Raw genomic sequence first — 14185 nt, 5'->3', positions numbered from 1 at the left:
AGTCGACTCTAGTATAATGGATTTATTTTCTTGTAGATTCCTCCGGCGGAATCGAAATAATATTTGTCTGTTATACATTACTTGCAAATATCATATCAAGAGGCATGACATTGTTAGCAATAATAGCAAGTGGTATACCAACAATAATTTTATTGTGAGGCCACCCACTTTAGATTTGATATACCTCTTCAAACAACTTAAATAACCATCACAAATATATCAAAGCAGAGCAATTGTGCTAAATTTATAAGGAAAGCAAAATTGATAATATGGGATGAAGCACTTATGGCTAAGTGTCAAACGATCGGAATAATTGCCCGAAGATCTAGAGATATATTGGATATTAATGAACTACTAAAACTTCAGGTTTTAGCGACGGACAAATTTTGTAGCTAAACAGAAAAATTCGTCGCTAATCTCATTTAGCGACGAATTATCAAGAAATTCTGCTAGCTACGAGCATTTTAGCGACAGATTAGCGACGACGTTCGTAGCTAATTCAAGTTTTTTTTGTAGTGGTACCGTTTGGTGAAAAATTAATGGTTTGGGAGGTGACTGTGAAGTACTACCAGTAATTCCAAAATCGACAAAAGTAGAGACTGTAAAAGCTAGCTTGCCAAAGTTATACTTCTGGCCTCAAACAAAAAAAGATCCAACTGACAAGAAATATAAAGTAAGAACAGATCCAGTATTCAGTGTCTTCTTCTTCGTGTGGGAAACGAAGAAGAGCATTAAATAAAAGATGATTTGGTTATTCCTAAACACTTAGTTATCAATTCTAATGGTAATAGTAGTCATTTAATAAGATAAATATTTCAATCATTAGATTAAAATGCAATTTATACAAATCGAATGATGGAATTAAAAAGATATCTTAGTTAGCATAAATGATTGTGTTGATCAACTAAATAAAATGTTGATTGCAAAATTTTATTGTAAAAATAAAATATTTTTCAGTTTTTGACTCAACGAAAAATAATACCAATAATTACTTCCAAGAAGAATACTTAAATACTTTAAGACCAAATGATCTTCTACCATACATGTTTGTTATCAAGTTTCTTATTTCTTACGCATGTTAGTGTCACCGTATATATAATAGACTACGTTAAAATTGATCTTCCATTATATATAGGTTACTTTTGAAGAAAAATATGTCTGGCATGCTACTGAAAAACTTAGATATATCGAATAGTTTATGTAATTGCACACATATGGTATATAGAAGTTTTGACAATAACGTCATGCACGCAAAAATTATCATACTAGTTAAAGTGCTTCTAAGTATATTCTTATCCCTGAATTCAACTTTCGTCTTACGAAACTAAGGAATATCCTTTTAAATTTGTGTGAAAATAATTTTTAGTATGGTTATGCTTTGCAAACATAATAAATAAAGCATAATGACAAACATCCTAAATATTGGACTATATTTACCGCAATATGTTTTCTTACAAGAACAACTGTATGTTGCACTTTCAAGAGGTATATCAAGATCGACAACAAGAGTTCTGGTTAAGGCAGAGTAACCAACACATTAGAAGGAAACATACACAAAAAATATATTGTCCATAAGGAAGTGTTCGTTAAGATACCATCACAGTAATTACTTTTAAACTATAATATATAATTATCTAATTAACACGACAAACTAATCATTTGTGTAAGATTTGATGATGCCCTTTTATGTTAAATTCATGTATTATGTTAATGTAATAATATTTTTCGGCATTTAGATGATTGTTGTATTATTATACATAAAATTTCTCTCATTAATTAAATTTTATTGTTCCTTCATATAAATAAATATTTAAATCATCACGTGTTATTATTAATGTGCAACGCACGTTCATAGATACTAGTATTCCTATAAAAGCTATAGAGAGTAGTATTTTTTAAAGTGTAAGAAAATTCTAAAAAATTAATAATATGAATTGGAGGAGTATACATATTGGTGGTACTTATGAAAACTGATGAACGACAATTGTCACATACTATTAAACATTTTAATTTGCATCATGATGACCATTGATTATTAGTGGAACTCATGAATGAGCACAAAAACAATCGAGTTGGTGGAGCTTCTCTTCTCTCAACTTCCCCATGCTATATATGTTTATTGACATTAGCTTTGGACCACTTCATAGGGAACGAGATCGAAAAGAAAGAAAAGCATATACCAATAATCATCAAACTTATTGCGTTGCAACTACGTTAGCTCAACAACTAAAACGGAGCTTATAACTTTGCAAACACAACCATGGAAAATCATCATGAGTGTAGTCAACATGCATCCCCTAACATGTGTTAGCATAGGAAAATAATCAAATATCTCGGTTTGAGGAGGAGTCGGCCTTGTTAAAGATTTTCCATGTGAATTTGGATTTAGTCGGATCCCAATACAAATTTCGACACTAAGTAAAAAATCAAAAATAATAATAGACTTAAAATGTGCATGATACACTACAATGTAGGGGCGTCTATACCTTGTCTTATATGGTGCCACGGGATACCACTTCGTTAATTTTTTTGATATATATAAAAAAGAAAAATATTGGAGATAATATAGATAATAATATTGCTTTCACTATAGTAATTTATTTAAATTGTGACATCACTTATGTAAAATTCTGCATGTTACTCTACAATGTCCACCAATTGAGCTGTTAGCTTCATGAAATTTTGTCGCCAAATAGCCTCCCAAAGAGTTTAAAGAGGAGTACCATTTTTTATCCTTTCTAACACCGTTACGAGGTAAAGTAAAATCTAACTCCATTTAAAATTAAGAGATTACGTGAGGAACTTTTCCTGTTTTTCTTTCAGTCCCAACGGATTAGTTTAACCATTTATGACACTTCTTTACCAACCACCCATGTTTGGAAATTATGAAGAAACAAAAACTAGGGAAATGAATGAAAGAAAACAGAAAAGTACAAATTTGAAAAGATAGAAGTAAAATAGAAGAGCACATACATAATAATGGGATTAAAAAAGTAAACTGGTACGATGTATTTATTTCCACGTCACTTTGTTGGTTTTTCTGTGATTGAGAAGACAAAGAAATGTCTTTGGAAGGTAAAATAATTCTTAAAAGATGCAAATTCTAGAAAAGCCTTGCTAGATATAAGTGAGATGATTGGAAAAAACATGGATTATATCTTATGCCAGGTTGAACCAAGATTTGAAGGTTGCGGGTGTACTTTTACATTCACCAAAATATACTTTATTTATAAGATATCCATTATTAATATATCATCATTTTTTAAAAACATATACATATACACGTAAAATTGTTGCCCCACTTTATGGGCACCAGTAATCTCTATCTTTATAACATAAGTCCGCTTTTGCTTATATATATTGATACTGTAAAAAGTTTGCTTACTACTACCCGTGGAATTAATATATCGTAACAGATAATATATCTCATCTTTCGGTTACTTACTCTGCTTGTTATGTACAATTACTTATACTTTCTCCGTTCACTTTTATTTGTCAATTATGAATTTTGCACACCTCTTAAGAAATAATAAATGAAATGCATAATTTACTATGATACTTATATTAATTGATATATATTTTTAATGAATTTGAAAAAATAATTTGAGATGTAATTAATACTATGAGTATAATAGGGAAAAAAATTGTCTTATCTTAATATGTTAAAAGTGACAAGTAAAAGTGAAAATCTATTTTTAGAATAGTGGATAAGTAAAAGTGAACGATGAGAGTAATTATTACAATTTAAATAATATAAGAATTATATACATATATATAAAAATTAAATTAAAAACACATATATTGCCAAATACGTGGGGTAAAGTTGAAACAAGACAAAAGTCAAGTCAGAGGGTGGAATCAACCTAACCTGAGCATGCGAGAAATTTGGTGTTTTTATTACGGTCTATTATAGTCTCTATGAATTGGACATGGACAATGACAAAAAAGGAGAAACAAAACCTAAAACATAAATAAACTAAATAGTAAAGTACTTACCATACATATTAGATTACGGCATTCCCTTAAAAAGTACGATGACAAGTAATATACCCAAACACAACAATTAGTGGGACTGCACCGAAGAAGCACCCCACCACTATTCTCTCTTTTTCTCCCCTTTGGAAATCAGAATTGAAAAAGACCAGCAAAACAAGCAAGTAAACCAGCAAAAATAGACAAGTCTGGTTCTTGAAGCTAGAGCTTTGGACTGTTGACCCCTTTAATGTCCTTTGTTCTGCACGAGCAACTTTGCTCAAACTTTCTGCTTTTCTATTACATACTGAGCGGCTGATAACACCAGGCATTTTGAAGTGGTCTTTAGCCTGCTGAGTAGACTGTGAATGAAGAATACTAGTTCAAGATTTTGAGGCTTCTGTACAAAGACCCTTTTGATTTTTGTTAGCTTCTTTGCAAATAGGAACTAATAATGGCTGAGGAAATTTGTTTCTTTACAAAGGTTTGTCTTTTTAGCTTTCCCTGCTTGTTCTTTCCTTCTAATTCATGTGCCTATGTTCAGCAGAGATCCAGCTAAATATTTGTTCTTTGGTTGCATTTACATTCTTGTTTAAGCTGGAACCCTTCCCCCCCCCCCCCCTCTTTTAAGTTTTGTTGGGTTCAAACTTCAAAGATTTCTTGGGGTATATTCCTCTACCCAAAAATTTCACTATTATTTGTACAGTTGAATTTTTTTTGCATTTCTTCTATTTGTTCTTCCAATTTCTAATAAAAAGTTGTCAACTTTAGCAGATATTTGGAGCTTGCAAACTGCAATGTAAATAAAAATTTTACCTTTTCATTACTTTCAGAGGATGAGTCTATTTTTGGCCTGTTTCCACGGAATGTAAATTGTAGAGTAATGTGTATTCGGTTGACATGTGTTTGATCTATCTTATCTGTACTCTTAATTTGTGCCGGTGCTAGTTGCTTTATGTCGAATTACCTGCTGCTTTTCCGATAACTGTTACGGATAGTTTTATCTTTTCTTTTCTTTTCTTTTTATTTAAAACAAAATCACATTTCTTTGCAATTTGGTTCTGTTTCCCTTTTGTTCCTTATGTAGCATGTACTTAAGCTTATTTTAATTAAACCTAAAAGAAACTAGTATCCTTCTTAGTCAAAATGATTAGTAACTTGGCATTTTTCTGACCACGGATCATTTGCATTGACTACTGGCTTGTGTTTGAATGGCAGGATAGTATTATCATAAAACCTCCCAAGAAATCTCCAGCATTGTTAAGGATGGTTGTTGTAGTGTTCACACTGATATTTGGTATTTATATCTGTTCAGTTTGTCTTAAACAAACTAGCACCGAGAAAACAAGTAAATACTTGAACATTGAAGTCATACAAAGGCCTTGTCATAACTATGACATTGATCGATCCCAAATGCCGTACGTGCATTATCCCAAGCCGAAGACCTTTAGCCGGTATGTGCTTGAGAAATTTCGGATTGGTTCTTAAGCTTCCGTCTTACATGAAATTGCCTATAGTCATTTCATCTCTGTTCTCAGGGCTGAATGTGCCTGTAATCCTGTACGGCTCTTTGCCATTCTCTCAATGCAGAGGTCTGGGAGTGGATGGTTCGAGACACTATTGAATAGTCATATGAATGTAAGCTCCAATGGTGAAATATTCTCCGTCAAAGATAGGAGAGAAAATGTTTCTTCAATCCTGAGGACATTGGAGACAGTTTACAATTTGGACTTCTTCACGAGTGCTTCCAAAAACCACTGCTCAGCTGCAGTTGGCTTCAAGTGGATGCTTAATCAGGTAATAACTCTTTCTTACCTTAAAAGGTTCTCGTTGCATGCTTCAAATAAGTTTGGATAAGTTCTAGGCAGGGATCAATATGTTGTGCCAAGGGTAGGCATGTATTGAACTTCTTAAGATTCACAGTGTTTGAACTTAGTTAACTGCAGTACAACTTCCGATCGCCAAAATAAATCTTTTACTGTTTGGCGCCTGATGGTCAGTTTGGAGAGGGAAAAGTTCTCTTGTACTTGATGCAAGGTTATGTACTTATCAGGAATTACTAGCGTTTGCGCCTATTTTGTTGGTGTATACCTTACATTTCTCTTATTTCAAGCTGTTTTAAGCATTGGACAAAAGTACCTTTATCTATTACAGCTTCTAGAATTAAGCTTGACAATTTCAGAATATTTCAAATACAAACATCAGGAGAGTATGCCTTCCCTCATGAAACTGGGAAAGCTTCACCAAACTGTTAAGACTAGCAGGTGATACATAGCGTGTACCTTTTTGTTAATTATTGATCTGAGATATGAAAAGGGCTATAAGCACATCTATCACTTCAAGTTGCAAGTTAGAGATGATTTTTTCACGTAGAACTGTTCTTATGTTCTCTTTATCAGAAATAAAAATAAAAACAAATATATAGAACTGTTCTTATCAATCACAGAGGTATTGGTGTTTTTTTAATTTAAATTATTATTTTCCTCATAAACAAGAAGCATTATATGTTTGCATAAAGCACAAGAATTCTGCAAGAAGGCTTTATTTCATGTAATGGTTATAAAGAATTTGATCTAAATGTATCTCTCTCTCTCTCTCTCTCTCTTGATGATTTGAAGAATCGATGTGACCTCTTGAGATCTGTATCTTCGTATTGTTCATTGTTTAAATGGATTCTTATCTCCATGATTCTTGAAAAAAGGGTGCCATAGGATTCTGTCAGTTCTAATTGTATCAAAAGGTTTTTCCATCGTCCAATCACAATTTGTATTGTTCGAAATAAGATATTCGACGAATATCATAGAAATATAATTTATGGTGGAGATCCATTTAGGATTAGGTTCTTCTCTGAGGAACTTGTAATCAGTGCCCTCTTTGTTCAACTTGATCGTGCATCAAAGTCAGGTTTAAACAGTGCGTTTCAGATTGAACAAACCATGTTCAATTCTTCGGGGTTTAGTAGTTCAGCTGGTGAGAATGTGAGTACTCAACTCTGTGTGACACAAAAAGAAAGAGTATGCATGGCTGAAATGGTCTTTGCTTTTCTCCTTGAGCAATTCCTTTACATTTCGAAAAGAAGTACATTTGGATGTTCCTGCACCCAAGGCTGTAGCCTAGTGGTCAATGAAGTGGGTGGAAAACCATGAGGTCTCAGGTTCAAACCCTAGCGAAGACAAAAACATTAGGTTACTTCTTCCCCTCTGTCCAAGCCATGGTGGACAAAGTTACATGGTACCTGGTACCTGTTGCTGGTGAGAGTTGGCAGGTATCTCGTGGAATTAGTCGAGGTGCGCGCAAGCTGGCCCTTACACCATGGTTATCAAAAAAAAAGTACATCTGGATGTTCCTTCAGGTTGTCATATTTTTCTATGAAAGAATATAACAATATGAGACAAGTTGTGGGAGTTCTCAAATTTGTTGAAGATGTCATCTTGTTCTTCCAATGATATTAATATCTGTTGAAGCTTTATACAATTTGAAACTGAAGTTTGTGGTACATTCACAAGGTAGGTTATAGGAATCCAAATCTTCATTAAAAAGTTAGGAAATTAGGCTTTTGGCAGCTAATAGCTAACAAGAGATCTTTGTTAAAGAGCAGAATGTCTTTCCTGCAGGATCAATTTTTGTGATTTTTATTTTTTATTTTTGTTGTTATTCCTTGTACTGTTTCTTACTTCATGTAAAGATACACTTAGTTAACTGTGTATGGATAAGGATATTATTTGTGATAAATAAGCAAATGGTTTTTATGTCACATCTTCAGCACATAAAAAGCAAGTTGTGTGAATAATGCTTCAGTGGGCTGCTAGAATTTTCTGATTCTTATGTATGACCATTGCAGGGGCTGATACAACACCATAAGGAAATTGTTGAATATTTCAATGAAAAAGGTGTTTCTGCTATATTTCTCTTTAGAAGGAATCTACTGCGGCGTATGGTTTCAGTGCTTTCGAACTCCTATGATCGATATGCCAAACTCTTGAATGGAACACACAAGTCTCATGTGCACTCACCTGACGAGGTATCTTCTCGAACCCATCCCTCTTTATCACTGCAGGCACATGGACATATAATGATACAATCTAATCCCTTTGCTGCTATACCTAGGCTGGTACTCTTGCAAAGTACAAACCAGAAATCAACACAACATTGTTGATCACGGATTTGAAGAAAATGGAGGTAGCAGCCGGTGAGGCACTGGAATACTTCAACAGCACTCGGCATATGATTCTGTATTACGAAGATATTGTCAGAAATCGAGCTGTAAGTATCTTCTTTAAAAATTCTTGAACTTGTAATTACTTTTGTCCTGCAATACTTCCTGGGAGTTTCACTAAATACATACTCAAATTGCTAATTTAGTCGAGCTTCTTTAACTTTCCCTCTTCGGAAAAAAAAAAGGCTTTTTCATTAGATTTTTGTATGACCAACTTCCAAAGCTTTCTATACTGGAGAAACCAAGACCAATTTTCCATCGTCTAACACAGTAATATCTTGCAATCTTGTTTCATCTACGTTGCTCATACTTCCTGCTTTTATTACAGAAATTGGTAGACGTTCTCAAGTTTCTAAGATTGCCTGAGATGGATTTAAGTAGCCGTCAAGTTAAGATACATAACGGGCCATTGAGGGAACATATCAAGAATTGGGATGATGTGAACAAGACCTTGAATGGAACAGCCTACGAGAGATTCCTCCAAGCTGACTATTAATTTCTCACTTTCAGTCCCTAGGGCTTTGGTTCAGTGGTAAGAGCGTAGCACCTGATGTGTGGATTAGGCACACGTCACGAGTTGGATTGTGCTGCGAACTATTAAGCTTGGTATTTACATGGAGAAGAGTAGAGTGGCAAGCTCATCATAACTAACTGTCCATCTTGCTAGTCCGGGGGGATTTCTCCATCATCTAATAGAAAAGAAAAAAATTCTCACTATCATTGATCGATGAAGGAGGTGCAGATGTCAACTGTTTTTCTTGCAAAAGCTGACTGGTATACTCTCAACTTGGAAAAGCTTCCTGTTGCATTCGACTCTGTAAATCAGTCGAAACTCAGCATAATACCAAGTTTTACTCTCTCATGTATCTGTAGGTTTTATTCAACACTGAAGTGTATAGTGAAGTAAGTAGAGTTGGGCAGTGCCAAAGGCAAGTAGTTGAAGATCTGCAGGAAATATTTTTCTCCCCTTGTTTTCCTTATTTTGTACTCCTTATCAAAATATATTTTTCTCCCCTTGTTTTCCTTTCCTGTTGCCTTTATTTAACAAAGAAACGACTTGAAATGTGAAAATAGATGCATTGTAGGGAGGTTAAATTCTACCTGTTAAACTTGTAGTAATGATTCTGGTTGGTCCTACTTCAACGGTACAGCAATTTTTGGAACACTTGTGTTTGACAAATCTTCATTTCTTTCATGTGTCTCCTGGTTACTGCATAGCTGAACGGAACTACACAATATTTTAAACTTATTTATCTTTGTAGTAGTTTCTAAAAAGATGTCATTTTCCTTAAAATTCATTTAAAACTTTTGGAAGACTTGATTAATCTGAAAGACAGTTTTCAAAATTTTCTCTTATTGTGAAACTTCTAGATTTTGCTGTTAACCATTTTAACAAACGCCGGATTGTGAAACTCCTGGTCCTGGATGTTGCTAGTAACGATTTTAACAGATGGAAGCAAAGAGGGCTAGTTTTTACAGCTAGTCAGAATAATATATACTAGTATCATTTACGTGCAATCATGGAACTGAGGATTTGCAAATCAAATATATACTATCTTTTTACAAAAAGAAAGCAAAAGAAGCATACGCACTAAACTATTTTTATACTTTGTAAAATAAAAAATATATACTACTATCATTTTATAAAACACATAATCAATGATGTGGCTAAGGAGGGATACAAAACAGTACAAATTTTTTTGATTCTAATTCTAAAAAACTGGTCGTTTTCCTACCTCACAAAGGTTGGGCAATGTTCAAAAATAGGAAGAGATTCAATTCGAGTCAACTACCATTTTCATCGAGGTAATCTTACATAAATGTCCCAAATAAGTTCCAACTTACCAACATTTAGCCATTAATCATAAATTTATCGAACTTAGCCAAGCATATATAAAAATTGAAAACCCAAATAACTAAGGTTCTTTCTCTCCAAGAATCACATGTAAAGATCTCATTCCATATTTTTAAGCGTGATCAGCAACATTAGATGCAAGACGGAAAGATAATTTCATGGATAAGGTCAGTGGCGGAGCCAGAATTTTGGTTAAGGAGTGTCAAAATATATAAAAGTAAACATGCCAGGAAATTAAGGAGAGTCAATACATAGTAATTTTTTTTTTTGGTAATTAACTTTCATTTGTATTAATCACCAAAGATGATACTTTACAATTCCATAGTCAAGCAAACTCAGCTGACTAGCTCAAAAGAAGTAAACACTACCACACACCTAATTACATATTACTACTGATCTACTCCTCTATAAGAAATTGTTGTATATGATTCTTAGCTCGAGCCGCTACTCTAATATTGCCAATATATGCTATTTCTCTTGCCAAAGCAGCACTGTCACGATATCTTTGCTCAAATGTACGTGTGTTCCTTTCAATCCATAGTGCATATGAGGTTTCAGCATAGATCATTCTGAATATTCTAGCCTTGTTGGATCTCCCTTTACCTTGCTTGATGATCCACTAAAGGTGTTGATCCCAACAGGATGTTATCATTTGGTCTCCTTGAATCCATTTCATAATTTTCTTCCATAGCTCTATTGCATATGAGTATTGCACAAAAAGATGCTCCTTTGTTTCAACCTGATCTTGGCACATAACACAGTGAGGGGTGACATTTAATCCCCAGTTAGCTAGTCTGTCTTTAGTAGGCAACCTTCCATGCAATAGCAGCCACATAGTGAACACTGCCTTTGGTCGAGCAGAATTCTGAAAGACTAGACATTTCCAGCTCACTCTTGGTAATTCTCCTAGCAACTGTAAGTATATTTGCCTGATACTACTAGTATTATGATCACTGGAGTTCTGAGCCTGCAACATGGTACCTCTTGATCCAATTATTCTTCTCACCATCCAACTAGCTTGTTGTGGGATTGGCCATATGCTGGAGTTGCTGCTGTTTGATGTAATAGGCATTAATCCACCTTATCCATAACTTATCCTGTTTGTGAGCTAAATCCCAACAGGTTTTAGCAATTGCAGCTTTGTTCCACAAAAGGAGATTTATAAGGTTTAGCCCACCAGCTGACTTAGGAGTACATATCTTCTCCCATGCCACTAATGCCTTCTTAGTTATTGTGTTAGTTCCTGACCAAATATAACTTCTGCAGAGTGCCTCAATCACTTTCAAAACCTTAGCAGGTAAGATGAATAGTTGATCCCAGTAGGCTTAGATACCAAATATAACAGATTGCACCAACTGCACACGACCAGCATAGGATAACTTTTTAGCAGTCCATGAGGATATCTTGGCTGTGATCTTTTCAATCAGAGGTTGCCATTGAATGAGAGCTATTTTCTTAGTAGAAAGGGGGATGCCTAGGTACTTGAAAGGCAAAGAACCTTGTTCAAGTCCCAGGTGATCCAAAATCTGTTTCTTCACATCTTGTTTCACTCCACCAAAATATACTATACTTTTACCTAAATTAGCCTGTAAACCTAATGCTTCAGAGAACTGAGAGAAGTATTTGTATAATGTAGTCACAGAAGATAGGTTACCCTTGGCAAACAACAATAGATCATCAGCAAAACTCATATGAGTTATGTCTAATTTCCTGCACCTGGGGTGGTACTGAAATGTAGGATCCTTCTTAAGTTCATTGAGGGATCTACTCAAGTATTCCATCACAATTGCAAATAGAAAAGGAGATATAGGATCTTCTTGTCGAAGACCCTTATCAGCATTAAAAGGCTCAGTAGTTTCTCCATTTACAAGGACAGTGTAGTTTACTGTCTTGATGCATTCCATTATCTATTTGGTAAATCTGTCAGGAAAACCTATCTCCTCCATCACTTGTTGTAAAAAGATCTACTCTACTGAATCATATGCTTTTGAAGGTCAATTTTTATCATACACCTAGGGGATATCTGAGCTCTAGTATAGGATTTAACTAATTCATAAGCTAGAATTACATTGTCTGCAATCTTTCTGCCAGGGATGAAACCAGCTTGAGCTTCACAAATTATGGTTGGCATGACTTTCTGCAATCTAGAAGCCAAGATCTTAGAGATCATCTTGTATAGAACTGAACAACAGGCTATTGGTCTATATTCTTTGACTGTGGCAGGTTTGGTCACTTTAGGAACTAATGTGATAGTGGAACAATTGATTGCTTTATAGATCTTTCTAGTTGAGAAGAACTCCTTTATAGTCACTGTAATCTGAATGTTGATAATGCCCCAAGCTTTTTTGAAGAAAACTGTATTAAATCCATCAATACCTGGTGCTTTATCATCACCAATGGCTTTAAGACTTTCAACAATCTCTTGGTCAGTTACCTCTGCACACAAATCCATCATTTGTTGATGAGACAATGTAGGACCATTCTTCATGTATGATCTGTTTATGGAAAGTAAGGAATTGGCAATTGATCCCATTAAACTCTTGTAGAAATCCATGATCTCTTTTTTGATAGCTGCAGGGTCAATCAACTTGTCTCCTAGTAAAGTTGTGATTTTTGTAATCTACTTCCTTTGAATTCTATCCTTCATTACTGCTATGAAGTATTTTGAGTTGGAATCTCCAAGCTGTATCCATCTTGCTCTAGCCTTCTGTTGTAGAACACTCTCCTCAATTAAGAACCACTTCTCAAGATTGAGTAGTGTTTCCTTCTCCCTATCTAACAAAGCATCAATACAAGTTATTGATATCTGCTCTTGTATGGTCCTCAGCTCTAGTCTAGCCTTTTCAATTCTTTGAGTGATGCCTTTGAATTCCCTAGAATTCAAAGCTTTCAGAGCAGGTTTCAAGTCTTTCAACTTTATCCATACTGATTTCAAAGTTCCATGAGTATTGTGAGAGTTCCATATGTTTGCCACTATTTGAGAAAAGTCTTCATGTGCTGCCCATATGTTGAAAAATCTGAAGGGTACTCTACCAGTCATGTTGAAGATGACAGTGTTAACAGCATATGAGCATGATCTGATATTTGAGGCAAACCATAGTTAGTTTCCACATGGCCCCAGGACATCATCCATTCATAGTTACCAAAAACTCTATCCAGTCTACTGCTGACCCTATCTACACCAGGTTGTTTATTTGTCCATGTATAATAGTCACCCTTCCAATGTAGATTTGTCAATGTTCTTTGTTGAAAGCAAGTAGCAAATTCTTGAGTCTCTGAATAGCTTACTCGGTTACATGATAGTCTATCATTTGGATATAGTACTGCATTGAAATCTCCTGATATTAGCCATGGAACTGTTATACTTACTGATAGTAGTTGTAGGTTATCCCATAGAGCTCTTCTTTGTTCTATCCCATTATAACCATAAACTACAGTGAGTAAGCAATCTATATCTCCCCTTCTACTTTTCACCTGACAATGTATCATTTGAGCATCATCTATAAGATACATAGTATATATACATATAATTTATTTTTTTACCTACCTACACAATGTATTTTTTCCGCGAAGGGGTGTCATTTGACACCCTTCTTATAAGGTGGCTCCGCCACTGGATAAGGTAGCAAATAAGGTGATGAAATACAAAAAAAAAAATTGTATATATATACAAGATTCCAAAAATCTAAGCAAAAAATGACTTTTTCAATGAGTATGGTTAAAGTTCATTGAAAACATATAGATGAGTCAATATACAAATTTTTAGGAAGATCGGAGGTGATTTGGACTAATTTGGTATCAAAATTCGTGGTTAAAATCGAGTCAATTTTTTTTTCTGCGACACATGTATCATGCATGCATCACATACACACACACACACACACACACACACACACACATATATATGTGTGATGCATGCGTGATACAATATGATACATATGTGATACACAAATAATACACAGTGTGATACACATATCATTTTTTTTCATGTTTCATCTTCTACTTCGAAATTTTAATTCAAATCACTCAAAACTCCGCCAAATCATCCCAAAACTAAGATTCAAACTCTTTAAGATACCCAATCTATTCTAATAACACCTACTCAAAAGAATGCAAAAAATTAATTTTTTTTTGTAATAAAT

The 14185-nt window shown here is 34.4% G+C and overlaps 2 protein-coding genes across 2 annotated transcripts; one reads left to right on the top strand and one right to left on the bottom strand.

Moving 5' to 3' along the window:
• Positions 1-4052: 4052 nt before the first annotated feature.
• Positions 4053-9211, top strand: LOC107768087 (uncharacterized). The gene is made up of 6 exons (XM_016587195.2): positions 4053-4456; positions 5191-5426; positions 5511-5769; positions 7814-7993; positions 8080-8235; positions 8517-9211. Exons 1-6 carry the CDS (start codon positions 4427-4429, stop codon positions 8682-8684), a joined length of 1029 nt encoding a protein of 342 aa, XP_016442681.2. The 5' UTR covers positions 4053-4426; the 3' UTR covers positions 8685-9211.
• Positions 9212-13079: 3868 nt separating this feature from the next.
• Positions 13080-13556, bottom strand: LOC142171931 (uncharacterized). Its single transcript, XM_075235655.1, has one exon. It carries the CDS (start codon positions 13554-13556, stop codon positions 13080-13082), a length of 477 nt encoding a protein of 158 aa, XP_075091756.1.
• Positions 13557-14185: the final 629 nt, after the last annotated feature.

This window comes from Nicotiana tabacum, chromosome 17 (genome assembly GCF_000715075.1).
Source record: "Nicotiana tabacum cultivar K326 chromosome 17, ASM71507v2, whole genome shotgun sequence".
NCBI lineage: Eukaryota > Viridiplantae > Streptophyta > Magnoliopsida > Solanales > Solanaceae > Nicotiana > Nicotiana tabacum.
Note: the sequence above shows the minus strand (reverse complement) of the source record. Positions and strands in the feature narration are given on the sequence as shown.

What these genes read in the sequence shown, in the direction of transcription:
- LOC107768087 (XM_016587195.2), top strand. Translation starts at nt 4,427, where the DNA reads ATGGCTGAGGAAATTTGTTTCTTTACAAAG. An exon ending in TCAAGTGGATGCTTAATCAG is followed by an intron (nt 5,770 to 7,813) that starts GTAATAACTCTT and finishes TGACCATTGCAG; the next exon opens with GGGCTGATACAACACCATAA. An exon ending in ATATTGTCAGAAATCGAGCT is followed by an intron (nt 8,236 to 8,516) that starts GTAAGTATCTTC and finishes CTTTTATTACAG; the next exon opens with AAATTGGTAGACGTTCTCAA.
- LOC142171931 (XM_075235655.1), bottom strand. Translation starts at nt 13,556, where the DNA reads ATGTATCTTATAGATGATGCTCAAATGATACATTGTCAGGTGAAAAGT.